At 33.3% G+C, this 24,942-nt stretch overlaps 1 protein-coding gene across 5 annotated transcripts in view; it reads right to left on the bottom strand.

The window, feature by feature from the left end:
- Window positions 1-24,942, bottom strand: part of METTL15 (methyltransferase like 15) — a 474,150-nt gene that overhangs the window by 340,862 nt on the left and 108,346 nt on the right. For all 5 annotated transcript variants that reach the window (XM_033208108.1, XM_033208107.1, XM_033208106.1 and 2 more), the window contains exon 4: window positions 22,848-22,984. In XM_033208108.1, the coding sequence (XP_033063999.1) occupies window positions 22,848-22,984 (137 nt within the window). The remainder of the gene's footprint in view (window positions 1-22,847; window positions 22,985-24,942) is intronic.

Below are 24,942 nucleotides of genomic sequence, written 5' to 3' on the forward strand. Positions count from 1 at the left end.
CCACCAAAAAAAGTCCAGGACCAGATGGATTCACAGCTGAATTCTACCAGAGGTACAAGGAGGAGCTGGTACCATTCCTTCTGAAACTATTCAATCAATAGAAAAAAAGGGAATCCTCCCTAACTCTTTTTATGAGACCAACATCATCCTGATACCAAAGCCTGGCAGAGACACAACAAAAAAAGAGAATTTTAGACCAATATCCCTGATGAACATCGATGCAAAAATCCTCAATAAAATACTGGCAAACCGGATTCAGCAGCACATCAAAAAGCGTATCCACCATGATCAAGTGGGCTTCATCCCTGGGATGCAAGGCTGGTTCAACATTCGCAAATCAATAAACGTAATCCAGCATATAAACAGAACCAAAGACTAGAACCACATGATTATCTCAATAGATGCAGAAAAGGCTTTTGACAAAATTCAACAGCCCTTTATGCTAAAAACGCTCAATAAATTGGTATTGATGGAACGACCTCAAAATAATAAGAGCTATTTATGACAAACCCACAGCTAATATCATACTGAATGGACAAAAACTGGAAAAATTCCCTTTGAAAACTGGCACAAGACAGGGATGCCCTCTCTCACCACTCCTATTCAACATAGTGTTGGAAGTTCTAGCTAGGGCAATCAGGCAAGAAAAAGAAATCAAGGGTATCTAGTTAGGAAAAGAAGAAGTCAAATTGTCCCTGTTTGCAGATGACATGATTGTATATTTAGAAAACCCCATTGTCTCAGCCCAAAATCTCCTTAAGCTGATAAGCAACTTCAGCAAAGTCTCAGGATACAAAATTAATGTGCAAAAATCACAAGCATTCTTATACATCAGTAACAGACAAGCAGAGAGCCAAATCAGGAATGAACTTCCATTCACAATTGCTTCAAAGAGAATAAAATACCTAGGAATCCAGCTTACAAGGGATGTAAAGGACCTCTTCAAGGAGAACTACAAACCACTGCTCAGTGAAATCAAAGAGGACACAAACAAATGGAAGAACATACCATGCTCATGGATTGGAAGAATCAATATCGTGAAAATGGCCATACTGCCCAAGGTGATTTATAGATTCAATGCCATCTCCATCAAGCTACCAATGACTTTCTTCCCAGAATTGGAAAAAACGGCTTTAAAGTTTATATGGAACCAAAAAAGAGCCCGCATTGCCAAGACAATCCTAAGTCAAAAGGACAAAGCTGGAGGCGTCACGCTACCTGACTTCAAACTATACTACAAGGCTACAGTAACCAAAACAGCATGGTACTGGTACCACAACAGAGATATAGACCAATGGAACAGAACAGAGTCCTCAGAAATAATACCACACATCTACAGCCATCTGATCTTTGACAAACCTGAGAGAAACAAGAAATGGGGAAAGGATTCCCTATTTAATAATGGTGCTGGGAAAATTGGCTAGCCATAAGTAGAAAGCTGAAACTGGATCCTTTCCTTACCCCTTATACGAAAATTAATTCAAGATGGATTAGAGACTTAAATGTTAGACCTAATACCATAAAAACCCTAGAAGAAAATCTAGGTAGTACCATTCAGGACATAGGCATGGGCAAGGACTTCATGTCTAAAACACCAAAAGCAACGGCAGCAAAAGCAAAAATTGACACATGGGATCTAATTAAACTAAAGAGCTTTTGCACAGCTAAAGAAACTACCATCAGAGTGAACAGGCAACCTACAGAATGGGAAAAAATTTTTGCAACCTACTCATCTGACAAAGGGCTAATATCCAGAATCTACAAAGAACTCAAACAAATATACAAGAAAAAAACAAACAACCCCATCAAAAAGTGGGGAAAGGATATGAACAGACATTTCTCAAAAGAAGACATCCATACAGCCAACAGACACATGAAAAAATGCTCATCATCACTTGCCATCAGAGAAATGCAAATCAAAACCACAATGAGATACCATCTCACACCAGTTAGAATGGCAATCATTAAGAAGTCAGGAAACAACAGGTGTTGGAGAGGATGTGGAGAAATAGGAACACTTTTACACTGTTGGTGGGATTGTAAACTAGTTCAACCATTATGGAAAACAGTATGGCGATTCCTCAAGGATCTAGAACTAGATGTACCATATGACCCAGCCATCCCACTACTGGGTATATACCCAAAGGATTATAAATTACTCTACTACAAAGACACATGCACACATATGTTTATTGCGGCACTATTCACAATAGCAAAGACTTGGAATCAACCCAAATGTCCATCTGTGACAGACTGGATTAAGAAAATGTGGCACATATACACCATGGAATACTATGCAGCCATCAAAAAGGATGAGTTTACGTCCTTTGTATGCAGCTGGAAACCATCATTCTTAGCAAACTATCACAAGAAGAGAAAACCAAACACCGCATGTTCTCACTCATAGGTGGGAACTGAACAATGAGATCACTTGGACTCGGGAAGGGGAACATCACACACTGGGGCCTATCATGGGGAGGGGGGAGGAGGGAGGGATTGCATTGGGGAGTTATACATGATATAAACGTCATGCACATGTACCCTAGAACTTAAAGTATAAAAAAAAAAAAATCAAATTAAATTAAATTAAATTAAATTAAAATAGATATAGAAACCCAAGTAAGGAAAAACTAGAGCTGTGTCCATAAAACAAAGGAAAGACACTGATGAAAGTGAAAAGCAATAATATAGTAAACTCAGAATAAAGGAAACTACCATATGACTTTATAATTGGATGCAATCATTTTCTTACTTTTAGAAAAATGAGCAGTTTTATATTCTAGGAATGATGTTCTCTAAATTATCATTGACTGAAGTTTACTATTTAGAATTTGCCGTTTAGTTCATTCTCAATAATTTTTGCATACTAACCATGCATTCAGGCATTTTTAATTTAATTCAAGAAACAAACTTTGAGCACTGAGAATACAGTGGCAAATAAGACATCATTCCTATCTTTGAGCTCATATTCCAGAGTAGAGATGGAGCATGAGAGGAAATCAATAAACCTAAATATAGTAACAGAAGAATTTTAACATGAATAAATACTTAATGATTGACAAATAAGTATATGCTAATAACACGCAAACATATGTACAGTTCTTCTATACGAATACTAAATACCTGATTCTGATATTCTCAAAATTTTAGTCAATATTATAATCTTAAACAGAGACTTTTATTTATATTTTAATGGACCCGTTTCTATTTTAATGGACCCCTGTTTCTAGCTTCCCTGCTTTTGCCCTAGGCTCCTTGAGAGTGTACTCAACATAGCAGTCAGAATAATGCTTTTAAAACATGTCAGACAATGTCACTCACTCAAAACTCTGCAATGATTTCCCATTTCGCTTAGAATAAAAGCCAATGTTCATTCAATGGCCTAAAAAGCTTTTGCATGATCTGTCATCTGAGCACTACCACCCTCCCCTACTCCCCGTTAGCCTTCTGCCTTCTTGCTCATTATGTGCTCCCCATATGGGCATCTTTGCTTTTCCTTGAAAACACCAGGCACATGTGGTATAACTTTCAGGACTTTACCTTGCTCTAGCTTTTCCTTTTCCTCAATGCCATCTTCTCAGATTCATCCCATTCTAACTCCTTATCTCTTCCAAGTTTTTGCCAATATGTCTTATTCTTGAGACCCTATTTATCCTTTGGAAAACCATAACAAGCTTTATCTACAATCTTCATGTTCCCAATTCCCTTTGCTTTTCTCTGGTTGTTTTTCTTTCTTTTTTTTTTTTTTTTTCGTTTTTTCATTTGTTTTTTTGTTCTTTTGAGACCGAGTCTTGCTCTGTCGCCTGTCGCCCAGGCTGGAGCGCAGTGTCGCAATCTTGTCTCACTGTAAGCTCCGCCTCCCGGGTTCACGCCATTCTCCGGCCTCAGCCTCTCAAGTAGCTGGGGCTACAGGCGCCCGCCACCATACCCTGCTAATTTTTGTATTTTTAGTAGAGACGGGGTTTCACCGTGTTAGCCAGGATGGTCTCGATCTCCTGACGTCGCCATCCGCCTGTCTCGGCCTCCCAAAGTGCTGGGATTACAGTCATGAGCAACCACGCCCAGTCCTCTGGTTGTTTTTCATAGTAAGCATCACTTTGTTACATACTAGACAACTTACCTATTCTGCTTATTACAAGATCGGCCCTGCTAGAAGTTAACTCCCATGGTGGTAGGTTCTTTGGTTTATTCATTGATTTATCCCAAGCACTGAGAAAAGTGCCTGGCACATTGTAGATGCTCAATAAATATATGCTAAATAAATGAACAAATGACCTTTTTCCTAGAATAAAACAGTACTTCAAGAAAATACTGAGTATATCATTATTTTCAGAAATATATAAGCTCTTTAAAAATACAGCTTTTATTTTCTGACAATCAAATCTTCTTAAATAAGTCCACTTGGCTTTTTAAAAAAAGTTTGAAACACATCAGACAATTAAAAGGGTTATCCCTTATTCAATTTTTTTATCCATATTTCGCTATTCAAAAAACTTGGCTATCCCCTTTGCCTTTCCTCTATCATCTATGTTTCCCATCTTTTTAAATTTTCTTAACATCTGATAAGAAATTGGTTAAGACTGAGTCAAGTTAAATGTTGGGAAACCTAGGACAAATTAAAAGATTGCCAATACATCAATGCAGATCAATCATTTAAAAGATTAGGCATATTTTAAAGGAACAAGCACTAAGCTCTCAGGCATAAATTTAAGATTTTAATACTAGTAGAACAAGCTATTTGCTGTATGACTGGATCTCTGTTACTTCACCTCAAAAACTGGTATAGAAATCCTAATCCTACATTTAATCCTAATAATTCTACACAACGAGATGATCAAATGAAATAAATGAATGTGAATGCACATTAGAGATTAAGTTTTGATGAAATTTTGTTAGCTATTGTTATTTCTACAACTATAGTTTCATAGTCTAATCCATATAAAAGACACCTATACTAAAATCCTTGATTATTCAGAAATCTTTTTAGGTTATATAACTGTTACTTAAAGTACATTCTTCTTGTTTAACAAATACTTACGAACAAAGTATAGCTGACCTTTACATGATACTTAACAGTTGAATGAACGAATCAATGTGTTACATGAATTTACTTAGTTTTAATGAAACTGAAGCCGCTCATGAAAAGTCAAGTATTACAGGGCAGCTTTATTTAAAGAATATTTGCAACTGCATCATTTATAATGCAATAGATTGTGGACATCTCTTCTATTTTACTTGCTATGTTTGTTGCTTGATTGATCCCTTTACTTCTTCAACAAATATTTGTTGATACCCTATTATGGCCAGCAACTGTTATAGGTATTAGATCTAAATCAGTAAGGGAAAAATATTCCTACTGTCATGGTGGTTATATTCTAGTTGGGGTAAACAATAAACTAGTAATTATTATTTATAATAAATATGTACTATGTCAAAGGGCGATAATGCTGTAGAACAAAATATAAAGCAAAGGCAAGGAATTACAAAATACTAGAGCTGACTTCTAAGTTTGATACTTTATAAAGAAAAGTCTGACATAAGACATTTGAGGAGAGACTTGAAAGAAATAAAGGAATGTGCCACAGAACATCTGGGAAGAGGAAATGGCTTTGAAGTGCAAACATGCTAGGAGTACAAAAACAGAGTAAAAAAACAGGGTAAAAAAACAGCGGTCATCATAGCAGAGGAAAAACATGATCTAATTTGCTTTTAAAAAGGATAACTTGTCCTGGGGCTGAGAGTAGACGATAGAAGTATTTTAATGGCAGAAGCTGGAAGACAAGTCAAAAGACAAAACTCCAATTAGGAGATGATGGTGGCCTGGACCAGGGTGGTAATGCTAAGGTGATACATAGGGTCAGATTTCATATACACCTTGAAGGTAGAGTTAATGGGATTTCCAACAGAATTGTACTGGCATATAAAAAGGATGAGTATTCCCTTTTATTATTAAAAGAATTTTATTTTGCACATAGAAACACAGAATTGCCCTTACAGATGGGTTGGAATCAGGGCAAAGCATGTTTTGAGGAGAAGATCAAAAGTTTTGTTTAAACATGTTAGATCTGAGATTTCTATTAGCCAGCTAAGTGGAAATGCCAGCTAAGCAGTTGGATGGAAAAGGCTGAAGATAAAAATCTGGAATCATCAACGTGTAGATAGTTCTTAAAGCCTTGAAACTAGGCAAGATTACTGAGGGAACGAGTATAAATAGAAAAGAGGCCTGTAGAATGAGCCCTGAAGAACAACAAATATTAGGGGGAAAGGAGCAGGCACACGTGAAGAGCTTGAGAAGGAACAGTACAGACAGGAAAAAAAAAAATCCAAATAAAATCATTTGAAGGAATAGGAAGTAGTCAACTATGGCACATGATGCTAATGGCTTATGTGTTTATTTAAGTTGAGAAATGAGAACTAACCACTGAATTTGGCATTGCGAATATCACTGGAGTCTTTGACAAGAGGAGTTTTGGTAGAGTTGTGGGGTGGGGCAGTTGAAGGCCTTATCTGGGAGAGTCTAAGAAAGAATGGAGGGAGAGGAATTCAAAAAAGTGAATATAGACAACTGATGGCATAATTACAAAGTAGAAGTATTCCTCACCATTCATGTATTTGTACTTGGATGTTAGCTGAGTGACTGATTTCAAATTAATAAAAGCAGGAGAAAAAAACTGTTATGGTAACAATAATTAGCATTTATTCAAATAATTATTATTTTATCACTTATACCTCACTCACCATAAGGAAGATGAGGTGACTGAGGCTTGGAGTAACTTGCCCAGGGCCGAGACTTAAGAGGGAAAACAATGTAGTGTTGTATTCCAGAGAGACTTTTATCCTTTAAGTTAAAAAAAAATTAGCCACAGTCTATACATGAGTATTTGGTTTTCCTCACAAAGAAAAGAAAAAAAGCGAATGGTTTGCATAAACAAAGAAATGTAATCATTTATACAAGCAAAATTACTTTAAACATATATTTTCCTATTCTGTCTTATAACTATCCTGATTACTTCCAAAGGATTCTACTAGTATTACTATACAAAGTTTTAGTCTTCTTTTAATTATTATCTATGTTATTAAGCAGTACATTGTGTCCTAAAAATTGAGTACAAAGAACTCCTGATTTATAGTGCACTCCATTTTTGGCATTTATATTCACTGCATTTAAGAATACAAATGGGCCGGGCGCGGTGGCTCAAGCCTGTAATCCCAGCACTTTGGGAGGCCGAGACGGGTGGATCACGAGGTCAGGAGATCGAGACCATCCTGGCTAACACGGTGAAACCCCGTCTCTACTAAAAAATACAAAAAACTAGCCGGGCGAGATGGCGGGCGCCTGTAGTCCCAGCTACTCGGGAGGCTGAGGCAGGAGAATGGCGTAAACCCGGGAGGCGGAGCTTGCAGTGAGCCGAGATCGCGCCACTGCACTCCAGCCTGGGTGACAGAGCAAGACTCCGTCTCAAAAAAAAAAAAAAAAAAAAAAAAAAAAAAAAAAGAATACAAATGTACATTTTAAGCCACTCAAAATAAAACTATATTCATGAAATTAGATGTGATTCCTTAATGTGATTAGATTGCTAAGGGTATAATTTTAATTTTAAAAAAAGGCAAATTTTGTTGTAGACTTCAATTCCTTGCATACAGGTAGATAACTTTTTGAAATTCCAAGCTAAGACTAACTCTTATTCTATTTTTCTTCGTGATGTGTATGCTGCTATATTAATAAGAGAAAAAAAATGGGTCAAGCCCTGTTAGATATTCAGAGTGTGGGTGGAAATCCTTTGACGAGCTTTCTGGGAATGCCTATAACATGGGAGTAGCTGTTGAGATTCCAGGAGAAAAAGATAAAATTCTGCCAGTAGCAATATCTCTTACAAATAAACCCTTTCACACTCACTAAAAAGGATGTTAGAAAGGTGCCTGAAATCTAGCAATTAACCAATATCATTGCAAAATTTTAGTGTAGACAATTCTACACTGAGTCTACACATTGCACACAATATGTTCCTTTTAATATACTTGCTGATATGAAAACTGCTACGACACAAAATAAATAAAAGTGTTCATATAAAAAATACTTTTTAAATTATTCCATGAATCCTAATATCTTTATTACATAATAACTTAATATTATATAGTATACCTTTTTTCTTTCAAAGAAATGATTAATTTTATGTTATATATAGGAGTCTGCATGACAAATATGAATTTTTTAGATTCAGTGAACACAGACTAGCATTATTCAAAAATAAGTTTATTTATAAAATAGAGTATCTAAGCATCTTTTTTCTAGTGATAATATACATAATTCCCATACAGATTCCCTTGGCACAGGACTGCAAGTGGAAAGAGTACTGAAAACTAGTTTCTCCATAGTAAAAGCTAGTAGTAAGGATTTGAGCTCATTAGAAGATATGATATGGTATATCTAATCAGGGTTTATCACTTAACATTTCTATATAAATATTTACTAAGGAAGTGAATCTACAGTTTACTCCACAATTCTCTCTAGAACTTAGTGGATATTTTTAAAGGTTCTATTTACATTGTAAAATGCAAATTAAGATAAACTCAGCCCATTATATCTAATTTCTATTTTATACATTTGATATAGAAAATGAAAAAAATCATCCATTCATTTATTCATCTAACCATCCATCCATATGATATTGAGCATGTACTATATGCCAGGGACTATACAAAGTTTGAAAGTACAAAGTCTGTTAAGACATAGCAATACTTCAAGGAGCATATAATATATGGAAATAAACCAAGAGAATGATGAAAAGCTTGGATAAAGGTAGCACAGGTTGTGCCGAGGAACAGAAGAGAAAAATTTCAATCAATGTGGAAATATCTGGGTGATTTTGCAGAGATAATAGTGGTAAGTCTTGAAACATAAGTGGGGTGAGTACTAGGTAAATGAACAGCACATTGACATGAAGAGAGGTATGACAAAACATTGTGAGTTAATATGAAAGTAGTTTAGATTTCAAGGAGGGTACGAGAAGACTGTTGTAAAGTTATAAGAGATGAATCTGAAGAAAAGAAAGGCCATATCCTCAGTGGCCTCCTGTGGTAAGCACAAAAGTTTTACTTTATTATAAAAGTAATGGTGCACCATTGAAAACTGTAAGAATTTTACCATAGGAAAAAAAGCCTGTTTTATAGAAGTATTCCTTGAATAGCTAACTTAACTTGATCAATGATATCTTAATCAGCGATATCTTATTATTTTATTTGTCCAATGAAATGTTCATAATGTGTCCTATATAATGAGTAATCTTCCTTCTTGTAATTATTTGTTGTAATGGTATTTTATTTAAATAACATAGTTATTCCATGCTATTTAAAGCATATTGTCTTGGTATTTAATGCTTTGGGGTCCTGACACTTATCTTAAATAAATACTTGTTAATTATCTGTCTTTCCTGATAAAGTAAGAAGGCATTATGTTGACCGTTTTATTCAGCTGTAATACCAGAATATGACTTAATATCTGCCCCAAAACAGTGTCTGGAATTGAATTAAATGAGTAACAATGCTAACAGAGAAAATAAGAATGTATATTCCTCAAATAATTTAAATTTGAATTTAGAGTGTGTTTGGTATTTTCCCTGCAAGGAGATTTACTTACCTGATTTCATAGAGGTTTACTTGTCTCTCTATTAGATAATGAGCTCTATCTTGTGGTACAGAGGTGTTATCTTGAGCTTCTGAGCATTCCCCACGCCAAGTCTATTTCCCCATACACAGCAGGCACTAAAATGTACATTGAGCTGTGTATTAAATTTAGATTGTATTCTCTCAGGAAAAAAGGAATAAAATACTAAAGTAGATAATCCAATCCAGCAGCTGTTTGTCTCAGTTTTACTTTAAATATCAGGCAAAAATGGGGGTGTCGAGAACAGGAGGATTATACATGTAATTACAGCAAACTCATTTGATTTAATTAGTTGATGATTTAGAGAAAATACAACTATTGTTTTCATTCTTTTAATAACTCAGAAGCCCAAACATGAAGGGTTCTACTAAAATTTTCTCATATGTAATAAAACATGTCTCTAAATATGTACTATTTACCCAAGATAAAATGAAGTCTTTCTAGGTATAGTCATTCTTGTACTGAACAAGCTGCTATTCTTATCCTGTACCATATGGATATGCTCAAATGACGTAGGCAATAAAAATGGATTATCTCAAGTTTGTGAAGAGGTAATTCATTTTCTCATAGTTATCATAATATAAATATCATTTGCATTTCAAATATACACGTTGACTTTCATGAATCAGTTTTCAAACTTTTAAGCCAAATATTCTAAGAACAAATATATAACAGTACTTAGGAATGGATACAGAGGTGTTAGTAATAATATATAGGTCTATAGTTAAATTTGTATTTGTCAAAAGAGTTTATTTAAAATAAATACTTACAGATTCTGTCTCCTCATGTCAGTAATAAGCTAAAGAGTCGACAATGAATTTAAATGTACAGGTAATGAAGGTGACTAAAGATTTAGCCTTGCAGAATTTTCAGAAATCCAGCAGCATATGAATATAGAATAGAGTCAAAGAATAGAAGACAGATAAGAAAGAACTTCTGAGTGGTTGATGACATTTGTATGATATTAGTTATTTTTATCTAAAGCCAAGAAGTGTGGAAAAAACCACAATCAATAAAAAGTAAGTCTGGGGTTAAAAGAAGACAATAATACAGCTCAGTGCAGGAGTGTCTGTAACTGTGACAGGCTGTCTCAGTCCATTTAGGGTGCTATAACAAAACATCTTAGACTGGGTAATTTATTGAAACAGAAATTTATTTCTCATAGTTCTAGAGGCTGGGAAGTTCAAGATCAAAATGCCAGCAGATTCAGTGTCTGGTGAGGGCATGTGTTCTGCTTAAAAGGGAGACTCTTGCTGTGTCCTCACATGGCAGAAGGACAAAGCAGCTCCCTGCAATCTTTTATAAGAGCATTAATTTCATTCGTGAGGGTAGAACACTCATAACTTAATCACTTCCCCAAAGACCTCACTTCTTAATACTATTAGGTTTCAACACAGGAATTTGGGGGAGACACCAATATTCAGACCACCGCACAGATACAGCCTTCAGTATTTACACTGACAAGGGAAGAAAGTCTATAACAAAAGGCAGATGCCACAGCACTTTGCAAGGTGAGAGAAGTTGAATGGTGTCCCAAGCCTCAAATCTTAAAACAATTCTATCTGTGCATATTAAGGAACCAAGCAGGTAAAGACAGGAAATAATTGCCAATCATCATCTTGGTGTATGCCAGTGAAACTTTCCAAAATCTTAGCATAATGACAATAATAATTAATAAACTATGTATTATCCTACATGATAATTCTAACAAAGCAACTATAGCTAATATTTATTAAACAATTTTATGATATACAATCTAATTGCATAAACTTATTTAATCTTCATAACATCCCATAAGGTAGGTATTAATAGTACCTCATTTTAAAGGTATAAAAATACAGGCTTAGAAAGATTAAGTCATTGATCTAAAAATCTAATAGCTAGAAAGAGGCAGAACTAAGACTCTAAATCAAGACTGTTTGATTCTAAAATCTAAACTACTTTCTCACCTGTGGGGATGGACATTTGAAATAAGCCAGATCCAGATGAGTTCAAAGAGGGAGGAACCAGCTAGAAATAAAGTTTCAGATACCTTGTAAGTCTGCAAAGTTTTTGGCAAAAAATTAAAAATTAAAAAATAACATATCCAAGCAGGGATATGACATGTGTTATCCAAGTAGGGATATGACATGTGTTAGACATAGTTTTTTTCTTCAATGAACATTTAATATACAATATGAACAATATATGTGAAATATAGTCAAATAGCATGGTGGTTTTCAAAAAATTTTGATCAAGACACATAGTCAACAATAAGTTTAACTGCAGTCACATATGCACAGAAACTTATAATACATATGTATATGTAGATATGTATACATAAAATTCTTTCTTTAGAAACAATACTTAATTTAACTTCATATGATGTACTATGATATTCTTATTCCATTCCATTAAACTCTGATCAGGACCCAACAAAATGGTTTCATGACTCATTAAAAAGATATGCCAGACAGTGTTCTAAGCCTAATCCTATTATTTCTAGGAAGTATGTACTATTATTATCTCTATTTTCAAAGATGAGAAAACTGAGTAGCAGAGTGGTTAAGTAACCTATTCAAAGTTTTATACTGAGTAAATAGCAGAGTTGAAGTTAAAAAAAGCTCAGCAGTCTGGTTCCAGAATTATATGGAAAAGAAGGAAAAGAGCAGTCAGATACTAAAGCGGGTAAGCCTTGAGGTAGACATGAAAAAGCCTTACTGATTACAAACAAGGGAGGAGATTCTGAGAAAAAGATAATTACCGAAAGTCTTCTGTAAGAATAAAAATACATGCTGGACTTGAGAACATGGTAAGACTGAACTTATTCCTTGTCTCCTTCCTTATACTGGCTAAGTCAGAAGAATGGGAATTCTTGAGGGTCTCACAAAATTTAGTGTCATAATATTAACTTCAGTTTCACTTATAAACACAAAACATACTTTTATCTTGGAAAACAAAAATTGTTTTAATTATTTAGAATACCATTAAAACTGGAAGCCAGAGATCATTAAGACAAAGTAGAATTTCTAATAGAATGATCAGGAAACAAAAATCTAGGCCCAACTATCCTCAGCTTTCAGATACAGCAGCAATTCCTAGCCTTCTAATTGATCTCACTGAATCCTTTCCAATTTTGCCCTCCTCCTACCCATTCTTCACCCAAGCAAAAAGACTATTCCTTTGAAAATGCACATATGATCATGTCAGTTCCCCGTTTCAAAAACTTTGGTGCTTTCCCTTTGTTCTTAACATGATGTCCAAAATCCCTAACAAGGTCCTGTATAGCCTAGCCCTAACTTACCAATCTGGCCATTCCTCTCCCTTTCTATCATCCATTCACATTACTGTTCTTTCAATATGCCATTCTCAGTTCTGCCAAAGATCTTTGAATATTCTGTTTTCAACACCTCAATTCTCTCTCTTGCCAGATCATCCCTCTCTCCTTCACCTAGCTAACAATCATTGATCTTTCAGGTTCTAACTTGAATTCACATACTTTGGAAGTCTTCCTAGAAGTTCTAAACTAGATTAGATCCTGATATCATATTCCTTAGATCTACTCATTCATAGCCATGATCACAATTTTAATTAAATAACTAGTTGTAAAATTATGTTTTCTATCTAATTTCTATCTAATTTCTGCTTACATTGTAAACTCTATGAAGGCATAGCTATAGGTCTTAATCCCTCTGGAACCGTCAGAACTAGCAGATTGCCTGAAAAGTAGTTAGTACAATACATGTTTATGGAATAAACACATATTCCTCAAGCCTTGGGACTATGTTTGGTAGACTAGAGTCAAGTTTTACCTCCTCAAACAAACAGCTTTAGCTTACAAGGCTAACATCTCCTGAGCAAAGGTTATATTTAATAATATTAAATGGGGCAAAATACAATATCCTGTTTTAGTAATGTTTGTGTTACCAAAAATAACGAACAGGTAACAGATCATCATCAATAGTTCAAAATGGTCTAGTTAATTTTTTGCAAGTTGTCTTTTTTCATGCTTGTTTATATTTGTGAAAATTCTTTCACTTTTGACAGTGTATGACAGAACTGACCTCCCATGGTTAGTAAGATTAATAACAACTGTGTCTCATATCTAATCCTAAAAGTCTAAATTTTAGGTTGATAGGGCTGTTTAAGATCATGTATTCTTTTATAAGATTTTTAAACTGGCCTTAGGGTCAAAATGCCTGGGTTTCAGTCTTGACTCTGTTCAACAATGTGACTAAATTGCTTCTTGAATAATATTGTAGTGGTGTAGAAAGAATATAAGCAGCGAACCTGATGCTGAGTTCTAGACTTGCCATTGTTCTGGCTTCCTGTGTAAATATGACTGAAAATTTAAAATGGCGGCTTAAAAGAAAGAGAAGGAAAATGATAAACTTCAAGTGCTAGAAAATAAGACTACACAACTTAGATAATGTGGGTAGTTTAGAATATATTATATCATATGAATAAACAGTTTTATAACTCTCTAATTATATTACTATGTTACCTGGCTTCCCTCTTTTTGCTCCACAGTAATATAATTTGTTTGTTTAATCTTTTCTGAAAACAAAAAAGACAATGGAAGTTCAAATAGTATAAATCACTAAAAGTAGTCTCCAAGGATATGGCAGAATACAGAAAACCTAACTCTTCTTACCAAATGTAAGTTAGAACCCTGATTGAAGGCTGTGGAGCGAGTTAGGAAGAAGGTTAAGAATGTTCTGCTCACACCCATTGCCTCAGAGACACAAGACAGCACCAGAAGGAACCTATTCCTTGATGTATATACTCTGTTCACAAAGAAAACATAGAAATGAAATGATAACAGAAGAAGAAATAAAAATAATTTGGCAGAAAGGAGAAAGTCAACAAATTAAATAAGAAAAGATTTTAAGCAAAGATAACTTCTAATTAGCAGAATTAAACCTTGAACAATATTGACAGTAAAAACCATAAACAACACTATAGAAAATAAAATCCTTAACCCAGAGAATAATCTCAAAGAGATTTTGCAGAATACTGCAGTAAAGTGAAAATAGCTGAAAACACTAAGAGATTAAATAAAAGACATGCAGGATAGATAATATATATCTAACCAACAAATAATGAAGGCTCACAAGGCAGAAAACAGAAATAAGGGTGGAGACGTCACTAAAACAAAAAGTCATCTTTGTAGACGAAAGACCTGATCCACAGGACAAAAACTGTTCATGGAGTATACAGAAAATTAACTAAAAGTGACGAATCAGTAATATTTCTTAGTACAATTTATAAATATCAAAAATTTTCAAAGAACTGTATCTAATAAGCATCCAGCCTGGGGGTGAAAAGAACAAGTGAGAAACAGACTTCCAAGAAACAAACAACAAAAAAAAACTGGGTTGACCTCAGACTTCTCCACAAAACTACAACCAGAAGAATATGAGTGATATCTATAAAATTCCCCAAATTCTATACTCTATCAAGTTATTGCAAATGTAAGAAGGCATGAAAAACACTGTTTTCTCAGGTAAACAAAAGCTCAGATGTATCCTTTCTGCATGTTTACAGAAAAATTATTTAAAGATGTAATCAATTGACTGAGACATGAACCCACATAAGGAATGCAAAATGGAATTGAAAGTATTATAAAACAGCTAGTAGGCTCATTGAAATACATTAAAATGGCCTAACTATAAAGAATTATTTTAGATAATACAGCCAAAAGTGTAAATGCTAACTAATAGTTATCATAAGAGTAGACATTAATATCTAAATCCCAAGACAGTATTTAAAGAGCCAAGAAGTAGGGTAGCAGAAGAAGAAAAAAAAACAAATAAAGGAGTATTACTTTATCATCTTACATGACAGTGGTTAATCAATAAATATTATTTTAAAAGCATACTTAAAAAAGTATTTAAATACTTTTTATCTTAAAAAATACTAAAGTCAGTGATGAGTAAATTAAAAAAATAAAAGGCATGTCACTAAATCACTAGTGAAGAGGTAAAATCAAATATATATAATGGACATAAGAAATTATAAAAGTTCAATAAAACACAAAAATTAAAAATACAAAATAAAGTAACAATGGTGTATCCTGATATAATTACCCTTTTAAAGAAAACATACTCAGATTTGTTTGCCCAAAACACATCGGATATTTGCTGTTTATTAAATTATCAACAATATGAATACAGATAAGAGTATATAAGAATTAGGGTTTTAATAATTTAAGTTACAATTATATGATTAAAAATACCCTACAACGAATAAAATCGTGTTTTAAAATAATTTAAAGAGGAATGTGCTGATAATATATAAGTAGAATTCATTTAGCAAAATATATATACATGTGTCATATATGAACATATATGCATAGATAACCAAAGTAATTAGAAGGAAGTATTCCAACCTGTTTACACTGGTGTTAGTTCTATGAATTATTTTAATATTTTTCTCAGTACTTTCCTGCATTTTATAATTTTAATTTAGAAAAAAATTAACTAAGAAACACAAAATACCAGAATAAGTGGAAAGATACATCAGGCTTCTGGATAGCGATACAGAATAAAGATGTCATTTCTTTATAAGGCAGTTACGCATTTAATACAATTAATCAAAATGGATTTTAAACTTTGCCATGATAGTCTAACATTTTACAAGTACAAAAAGTGAAAGTGCCCAAAAAAAATTCAAACAGGAAGGAGTATACATAATGAAATACTGACGATCAGAAACATGGAATGAAATACACAAAATCACTAACCCAGATTACTTAAAGTGGTAGAATTATGGGTGAGTTTATATTTTTTTATTATAAATTTACCACAGTACACATAGCTTCTTTTATGAAATGTTGAAAATAACAGCTTATTATATTTTTAGAAACCACTTAAAATTATAGTAAAATGATGGAATGCTTTTTATTTTCTTTATACATATCTATATTCTGTGAACTTAGTATACATAGTATGTATTATTCCTAAATTCAGAAGATAAAAAACTTTGGTTTCTAAAATTGTCTTCCAATATCCATCTTCCACTACATTAAAAAGTCAACCAACACCTCACTGTTCCAATTTAAATGTGTTTCCTCTTATACAGTCTTCAGAGGTAATAGCAAAAAGTTTCAGTCTTCAAACAACAGGTGATCTGACATGTCATCTTTTCTGAAAGAGCTAAAATGGGTTAGCCTAAAACTCAGCCTTCCCATGAATTGCTCAGTTTCTGTAAAAATGTTAGTTTCTATTTCTGACTTAGTTTTGACAGAGTAAAGGACAAGGGATTTTTTTTTAAGAGAAACTTAACTCCTCTTTTAGAATAATAGCAAAATAAATAAAAGAAAAAATTACTATATTTCTTCAAAAGGTGTTTACTTTAAAATGACGAAATGTTTCATTGTGTGCTCTGCTACAGGGTGCAATTACATAAATATTTTTATGAAGATATGTAATCTATCTACCCTTTCAACCAACTATCCATCTATCCATTATTCCCAGAAATACTCCCAAACACAAATGCGTGTTTTTCTCTCTCATGCATACTTTATTTTACTACTATATATGTGGATATGAACAAATTATATATATAGTATTACTGTGAATTTTCTATTTTGCATAAATATGCAGAGATGTCATCATAAAATCTCTGGGTTTTTCTTAATCATTGTTTTCTCTTTCCCTGAACCTCCCTCCATTTTTAATCCTGTCTTTCTCAAGTTCTCCATGATTATATACACACAAGCAATGTATGCATAAAGTTTGTAAGAAATGTAAAAACATGTTTCCTTAGATATTCTTTTACTTAGATGGAATAGATTCTAGGCAGATTATGTGTTTTATATTAAAAGATGTCCACCCAAAATAGATGAAATTATATTTTTCTGTATATCCTCACTAGCAAAATTATGCTTTTTAGTGTATTGCACCATTATTATTTTGATTGCTCTCATTATTGTTACTGAATTAGAGCATCCTTTCAGTTTAATCTTCTATGAATCACCCTTCTGTATGTTTTGTTGTCTTCTCTCTAGTTTTGTAAGAACTTATCCTATATAATAGATATCAATCTTTTTCCCATCTTCTATATTACTAACATTTATTTTTCAAATTAGCTGTTAGAAATTAGCAAACTATTCTTGCTTTATGTTTTTTAAAATTACATAAACATATTTATAGATTTATGATTTCTAGTCTTAAGAAGTTTCTCACTCCTAGATTGTGTATATAGTCTCTCCAATTTTCTCATAGAACTTGTATATTCAAATTTTCACGAATTTTTTACACCATCTAGAAGTTACTCTTGAATCCAAATTTTAATATGGGTCTATTTTATTTTCCTCAAGTCTGACAGGCATTGTAACAGCATCATTTTTTAATAATGCACCATTTTCTCAATGAATTAAAATATTTTTATTTTCAATTAAATGCCTTTATTTAGCAGTATCAGTTTTTGGATTCTTTCCTCCACTAATCCACTTGCCTATTCTTGTATCAATATTGTATTGATTCATTACAGTGATTTTATAGTGTAATCTTACATCTAATAAGGCAGGTTTCCTCTTACTTTTTAATTCAAAAAACATCTTGTCACTTTTTGCCCCATATAAACTAAGGATCACATCATCCAAATTTAAAAAACAAAGTAATTTACATGTACAATACATGTATATATGAATTTTGGGAGTATTAGCTCTTTCTATTTGTATTCTCTCTGATCTGTCTATCCATCCATGCGTTCATGCATCCATCCATCCATCTTGAGAGAGGATCTTGCTCTGTCACCAAGGTTGGAGTGCAATGGCATGACCAGGGCCCACTGCAATCTCAACCTCCTGAGTCCCACCACAGCCTCCTGAGTACCTGGGACTACAGGTGCGCACCACCATTTCTCTGTAAGAAACAGTGTCTCACTATGTTGTCAGGATTGGTCTCTTAACTCCTGGGCTCAAGAGATCCACCGACTTTGGCCTCACAAAGTGGTGGAGTTGCAGGCATGATCCTCTTCACTCCATCCTCTTTTTATAATATTAATTCTCTCTACCTCAAATATGTCTTCCCTTTTGTTCAAATCTTCTTCCATGCCCTTCAAAAAATTATAGTTTTCTTTCACTTGGAAGTGTGCTTTTTGTTAAATTTATTTCTAAATATTTTATATAATTTTAGGTGCTTTTGTGAATAGAATATTTTTTTTCCCATTTCCCTTTCTAGGTACTGCTGGGGCTCTGAAAGCAATAGCCCCAAGTGAAAGCCTAAGAAGCAGCCTTAGAAGCAAAGTTACCTTCTGACCACCTCTTTCCCTCCTGTCTCTCATTCTCTTCAGAGACAAGCCACACTAGAATCCTTCTTCCCCCCAGTGTGGGTCATAGAAACCAGAATCCCTTTCCTCCAAAGCCAGATTTAAAGCATGAAATATTACTCTAACTTCCCCCATAGAAACCTTTTTTCTCCAAAGCCAGCTTCAAAGCCTAAAATACTACTTTAACTTCCCCCACTTCTTTCTGTGTAATAGAATAGATGACCATAAAGAAATTAAGACCCTCATTCCACAGGGGTCCTACCTTCATACCCAGGAGAAAGGAATGATGCATAGAGAGACCTTATTGAGTTCCCCCAACTCAGTCAGTTAGTGTTAGACCATATATCCTTTTTTGTCCAATCATAGTTCTACATGCTCTCCATACTTTATTTAATTTAAGCATAAAAAATGGATAGTTCTCGCTATATCTTTGCATCTTCTTTCTGAAGGATCTTGTGCCATGTAAAACTATGATCAAATAAATTTGTTATTCTTTTCTCTTGTCAACCTCTCTTTGTTATAGGGGTCTCAGCTGTGACCCTTATAATAGAAAGGAAAGGGCTGACTTCCTTGTTGTCCCTAGAGTTCTTCTATTCTGAATAGAGTTTTAAATTTTTAGCTAAACATCATCTTATTAATTTTATAAGTATTTGGGGTTTTTAACTATTCAGTAAATCATTATAAGAAGAATATTCTAATTAGAATTTGTCAGATCTTGAAAAAAATTGAGAAATATTATTTATAGAAGTTAAATCCTATTTACATCCTAATTTTGTCTTAAATAGTTATAGTACTTCACATTTTAGGAAAATACTGCTTGTCCTTGATTGAGAATATTTTACATTTAAGTAGTTTCCTTAAATGAAATTTTAATAAGAATAACTAGTTGATTATTGTCATGCTTATCAACCTGTCATTGATTAACTACCTGACATGGAACATCCCATCTTCATGAAATAAACTTCATTAGGCCACAGGTATCACTATTTTAATTAAATGAAAAGTGAATTAGATATACTAGTATTTCCTTTTCAATTTTTGTATTTCTATACTTCAGCAAACTTAGACATTTTTCCTTTTTATACTATCTCGATCAAGATTTGGTATTAGGCCAGGCATGGTGGCTCATGCCTATAATCCCAGTCCTTTGGGAGGCTGAGGTGGGATGATCACTTGAGCTCAGGAGTTCAAGACCAGCCTGGGCAACATAGGGAGACCTCATCTCTACCAAAAATAAAAAATTAGACAAGTGCATACCTGTAGTCTCAGCTACTTGAGAGGCTGAGGCAGAAGGGTCAGGAAGCAGAGGCTGAAGTAAGCTATGATGGCATCACTGGACTCCAGCCTGGGCAAAACAGTGAAAACTTATCGCCAATAAAAAAAAAGATGGGTATTAAAATTATGCTAGATTCATATTAACTGAAATAATTTTCCAAATTTACCATGGTCAGGATTAGTGTAAAAGGCATTGCTATTACCTTTTTTTGTTTTTTTAAGAATTAAATAACTGCAAATCCATTTGGTCAGGGTGCTTTTTTCTATATACTTCAACTACCTTCTGATTTCTATTATGGTAATGACATTCAAATTTTATAACTATTAATCAAGTTTTAATAATTTATATTTTGTTAGGATATCATTCATCTCATCTAGGTTTTGCAAGTTACCAGAGAGTTGCAGTTTTATTATCGTATGATGAACTTATCTTGTGTCTATGCTTGGTCTTCCTTCTCTATCTTAAACACACATTTTAGCTCTAGAAATCAGGCTCAAAAGTGATTTTGCTATTTTCAAAGACTGATGTCTTGCGATTTCTTTATCCTTTCCATTTTTTTCTTCTTTTTTTTTGTTTATAGTTTCTTTGATTCTAGCTTTTATCTGTATTAATTCCTTCTTCTCGGCTTACTCTAATCTGCTTCCTTTTTCTTATCTAATTTATTTTGTTTGACAAAAAAATCATTTTGTCAATGAAGTAAAAAAAGTCTCAAGATTTGAGCCAAAGCAGTAATATTTAATAAAATGAGATTGTGAGGCTAGGGATTAGAATACATGTCCCAGGTCTGTCCCCATAAAGTCACTTATGCCTTCTAGCAAATCACTTCATCTCTCTGGCTAACAGTTTCCACATCTATAAACTGAAAAGAATATACAGCCTGATAGTTCCTGTTAGGTATAAAATTTACATATGGTAAAATTTATAAACCTTAAGCTACATTTGAGAAAGTGGGGTGTTTAAAGGAATAAGAGCCATTGAAATCACTGGATTGGGAATCATTGCCTTAAGAAACAACAATATCTTAGGAAAATTCAGTTTTTCTATGACAGTAAAATATGACTGGCCCTCTTTATCTGTGGATCCCACATCAATTGATTCAACTAACTGCAGATCATAAAAAAAGGTAGGTGCATCTGTAGTGAACATGTACAAAACTTTTTTCCTTGTCATTATTCCCTAAATAAAGCATAACAACTGTTTAAACAGTATTTACTTTGTATTAGGTAAGTAACTTAGAGATGATTATATAGGAGGATGTGTGTAGGTTATATGCAAATACTGCACCATTTTATATAAGGGAATTGAGCATCCATGGATTTTGGTATCCACTTCTCCTCAGGTACAAAGGGACTGTTGTATAAAAGAGGTCTATACTTCATGCATGTTCACATCATAACCAAGTGAACTCATACAATGTTTCACAAATACGAATGCTCTAATAAAACATCTTACTAAAGAAGGTACATCTAAGTTACACTGCAGAAGACAGATAGATTTAAAATATTAAAAATTAGTACCATGTCATTAAACCACATTTTCATATTATTCTTGGAAGAAATGAAATAATCTGGGGTCAAATGGTAGGCTTCAGGGACTCCATAAATTCTGTGATCTTGCAAACAAAAGCGTATGTGTATTTATTTATAGTTTTATGGGGAGAGTTAATCACATTCATTAGATTTGCAAAGAGTTTGGGACCAGAAAGAGACTGTAAATACTATTCTAGATGACGAATTAAACTTTCTATTCTTAGTGTCTGATTAAACTTTTCCATGGTCATACTTTTGGAACTTCACCAAAGAGATCATTTTGTTGTTGAATAGCTACAACTAGTAAAAACTCTAGTCCACATCAAGTCAAAACTTCAACTTTTGATGTGAACTATAGTTCACATTAAGTCAAAATTACCTCTCAAATTCCCATCTATTTTCTTGACTCCAGTCTCTGATGAATGACAGAATAAAACAATTTCCCATTCCTGAAAACAGTTCTTTATGTATTTGGAGTGACCCATCTTAGCTCCAAGATATTTTTCTCTTTTAAAATGATGGCTTTAAACAACAAATCATGTAAACTCTACTCCCTAATTCAAAATGTTTCTTGAAAGGCAGATGGTTTTACCACTCATTCATGTAATATTTTATATTTTTAAAAAGTTCTTTAGTTATAAATCACTTTTTCTGATAGAAGGATGGATCACTCTAGATTTGTGAATTTCAGAAAATTCAAAGGAAACAAGTATATTATGTTGATATATATGTCCCCATGAGTTCTATAGAATTCTCACATACTTATTTACTCTGCTAAATTCTTACAAATAAACTCATAAAAATGTTTAAAAATTATTTTTTGACTATGAGTTATTGTCAAAATATTATTTGTGGATGGATTCCAAAACATTTTCAATCCTGTAAGTGGAAGACATTTTTGTATTTCTTTTTATGGATTCAGAAAGGATAACTGAAAAATAGCATTACTTTAAGTGGCACTAAAAATATCACTTACATTAATTATTTTTGGAGGAAAAAATTGAGAAAATATTTAATGGAGTCAAATATAGCCCATGCAAAGCAGAACAAACTCCAAAGTGGTAAGCCAAGCTCTGTAAAACTAAGAACCAAAATCAAATAAATATGCAACGGTATTACTTACGGATACAACTCTGAAAGATGTTCAGCTAATGCATAAGCTGTCGGGTCTCTGTCCAAGGCATACAAAACAATATCTGACTCCTTCTGTAGAATGGCTTTTGTGTGCCCTCCCGAACCAAATGTCATATCTAGAAAAATCTAGCAAACACAGAAAAAGAAAATTATAACTTAGCATAAACAAAACTTATTCTTGACAACTATCTCAATTTCTAGAAGCACACAATGATTTTCAGAGTTGACAGTAAATAGGAAAATAATTACAATGGTTTTGCCTATGGTTCAATTTGTTATATGTGAGATCTGGCTCAATTATGAGTGATCAGTCTAAAAGAACTGATCAGACTATCAGTAAAATAACCTCTGACACAGACTGGCTAATTCAAGACAAATTTATATTTCTCTCTATAAGGTCAAACTGGTCACACTGTTGTGCCCCCAGCTCTTTAACATTTTCCAGCATCCAGCTGGTAATAACATTTTCAATAGTTTCTCATTTGGAGATGGCTTACAATTAGTGTGGCTCATTTTATCTCAATTTCTCTTAATGCTTTCTATGAAAATGATACTCAAGAAGAGAAAAGACAGAGAGATAGAGAGAATAAACATCCATAATAATAAATAGGCACAGGACAAATCAGATAAAATCTTGAAAACTGACAAACTTACAGATTATATCTGTAATAACAAAATAACAAATATGAACTGAGAAAAAAAAAAGCTTTTCAAGTCAAAACACATAGGGTAAATTCTAGGTTTGACATGAAGTATTTATGTCTTTGGGATAGTTACTTAAAGCTGCAAAATTTCAGTGTCTTTAGCATTTTTTTTAAAAAAAATGAAGAAGAAAAGAAGATACTATCACCACCTGCCTAATTGGTAAGGTAACATATCATTTCTTGTGTAAATCAAAACACTTTTAAGAGTGAAACATTTGCCAGTAATAATTTTGCCAGGACAACAGGATAGGATGTACTTGAGTACATATCGCTCAACGCTTGGCTCATTCCAGATATACAGTATGGTTAATTGAATCTGAATCTATTTCTTGGCTATTTGGCCACACTCTAAAGAGAAAAGTCACGTCACAGTTGAGCAAGAAACCAGACCTGGATCATAAGAAATACATGTGTGTACTAGTTAGTTGATTGTGACTAGTTTGCAAGTCCAGACATTCTCCACATATTCCCTTCAAGTTATGCTCTTAGTTTAATGGGACCTTTCAGTAAACTTCATTGGTGTTATGAAAATAAAAACAATTACTCTAATAATATTGACTACAATGACAAATAACACAAGTCTATTGGCTAGATTTAAAAATACCTAAACATACAATTTTCTTAAAGTTCATGTGCATAGTATGTAAGAAGGGAAATTCCTGCCATGGATTTGAATATATTTCCCTGCTCTGAATGTTTCCACTTATTTCAGGGACAGTGATCGGAAACTGGGCACACAATTATGCTTTGATTTTTTGGCTCCTATCTACCATGCTGAGTCCCATCCTCTGATCATGTCCTCATAAAAGTTAGCCTGCTATTGAAAGAATAACATGGAGGAAATCTTCTGATCAAAATTTTGGAGGATGGACATAAAATAGAAAAAGATGTAAATGTGGTAAAAATGTACAAGCATTGCTTTTTAACACAAATTTTTTAGTGTGACTTAACTTTGTACTTCTATCACTGTCACCATAAAAGGCATGGCTAAATATATTTTTCACCATTTTAAACAATATCTTTTTATTTTTAGAAACAATTAAATCTCAAGATCAAATAATTTCCTTTGCCAGTAACTTATTTTACACATCTATGAATTGGTAAAAATCTTCCACTATACATTACATCAATTTAAAAATTTTAAGAAGTTCAACATAATTTAACCGAAGAATTTTTTCCCAGGCAAAATCATAAACTACTTCCTTGTCATGGTATTAATACCAAGCCTTGCTATAACTCTGGATTTAAACTAAAAGTAGATTAAATAAAACAATTTAGATATGATTACCCTTATTCCAAGACAAGAAAGTCCCAATCAGTATTTAAAGAAAAATCATCATCATTAGCAATATTCTGAAAAATGTGAGAGACTATAATTTA

The sequence above is a fragment of the Trachypithecus francoisi genome, unplaced genomic scaffold, assembly GCF_009764315.1.
Source record: "Trachypithecus francoisi isolate TF-2019V2 unplaced genomic scaffold, Tfra_2.0 Lachesis_group8, whole genome shotgun sequence".
Classification (NCBI taxonomy): domain Eukaryota; kingdom Metazoa; phylum Chordata; class Mammalia; order Primates; family Cercopithecidae; genus Trachypithecus; species Trachypithecus francoisi.